This window comes from Aplysia californica, unplaced genomic scaffold, assembly GCF_000002075.1.
Source record: "Aplysia californica isolate F4 #8 unplaced genomic scaffold, AplCal3.0 scaffold00084, whole genome shotgun sequence".
NCBI classification, from domain to species: domain Eukaryota; kingdom Metazoa; phylum Mollusca; class Gastropoda; order Aplysiida; family Aplysiidae; genus Aplysia; species Aplysia californica.
In genome coordinates this window covers 1511006-1512480 of record NW_004797354.1, presented here as the reverse complement: position 1 = coordinate 1512480, position 1475 = coordinate 1511006, and the positions used below count along the sequence as shown (strand labels likewise).

Below are 1475 nucleotides of genomic sequence, written 5' to 3'. Positions count from 1 at the left end.
AGATAGATAGATAGATAGATAGATAGATAGATAGATAGATAGATAGATAGATAGAGCGAAAGGGGAGAGACAGACAGACATACAAACAGACAGACGGACAGATGATCAAGGAAAATGACATAATAAGAAACACCCAGGAAGTGCTGGGTGTCTGAAGTAAGAGGACCTGTATAAAAGTCAATAACTAGGCTGTTATGGGACCAAATTTAACCAAACTTTGATTTTAAAAATCAACTAAAGCGATGATGTGAACTCATTGCTATGAAGAAAAAAAAAAGTTTTTTTAAATTTCAACCAAAACTGTAAGAAGCTCGAAACTTTGCAACATTTTAACCAACAATTAATAGGCTGTATGATGTGAAGCACACATTTATATGAAATTGGCAATCAAATAATATGGTAGCAAAGATCAGGAAGGCATCAAGAACTATTGGTAGAGACCTAAGTAACTTTGAATATCTGCACAAGACAAACGTTCTAAAAAAGGCGGAAATGATGCTTAGTGACCATGGGTACCCACTGGCATCGGAATTTCAACTATCGTCCCTGCAGCAAACGATACATTTCCAAAAAAGCAAGAACAGACAGATATAGAAATTTATTTGTACCAACTGCAGTGAGGTTACTGAACCCACAGTGCTACAAATGATTCAGAGAGAGAGAGACTCTCTCTCTCTCTTTGTATGTTATTTTATTGCAAGGTTTTTTTTTCTCCGGGAACACTTCATTAATGACTGAAAACGCAAGAAAAGGAAGGAGCAAACAACAAATAGCGGCAACAAAGTTTCCGCTGTCTCGTTAGTTTATAATGCTGTTATTATGCATGTGATTTCTACAGTTGTTGTTTGTTGTTGTTGTAATTGTTGTTGCTGCTGTTGTTTTTGTTGGAAATGGAAATGGGGCTCAACAGGCAGACTATCAGAAAAAGATCCCACCAAAATACAAACGAAAAAAAATAAAAAAATAGAAAAAGTGAAGATGTAAGCCAAACCACAAGTAGCATCTAATCACCCATACTGTGGAAACAAGGAAAAAGACACAATTAGAAGAAAATAAAAATAAAAAAGAGTAAATGAGAAACAAAAAACAATTATTATATCCTAACAAGGTAGAAAAGCAATAAACTATATATAACTTAGGAAAGAGTAAGAAATGATGCCAAGGAAAAAAAAGCAAAAACAGACAGTAATAATAAAAACATACCTACGCCAGGAATGGGAAGAGTAGGCAAGTGACAAAGAGACCTAGTAGAAAAGAAGAAGAAATAAAGAATAAAGAGAAGGTAAAAGTACCTAATCCCGTTCCAGACATGACTCCCTGTGTGAACGTCTGTGCCAGAACTGAATGCTGGACCGTCCATAGACCAAGCAGAGTGCTGAAATCATAAGTGACTATACCCAACAGCATCGTCAGTGGTGTACCGCATCTGCTGCTCACTGCAACGGTGATTAGCCGGGTTAAATCATATATATATA

General features: G+C 36.1%; 1 protein-coding gene across 1 annotated transcript in view; it reads right to left on the bottom strand.

Annotated features, from left to right (window-relative positions):
• Positions 1–1475, bottom strand: part of LOC118477403 — an 8819-nt gene that overhangs the window by 1928 nt on the left and 5416 nt on the right. The window contains exons 3-4 of the mRNA XM_035968805.1: positions 1293–1436; positions 1012–1016 (exon numbers count right to left, since the gene is read on the bottom strand). Coding sequence (XP_035824698.1) covers positions 1012–1016; positions 1293–1436 — 149 coding nt within the window. The remainder of the gene's footprint in view (positions 1–1011; positions 1017–1292; positions 1437–1475) is intronic.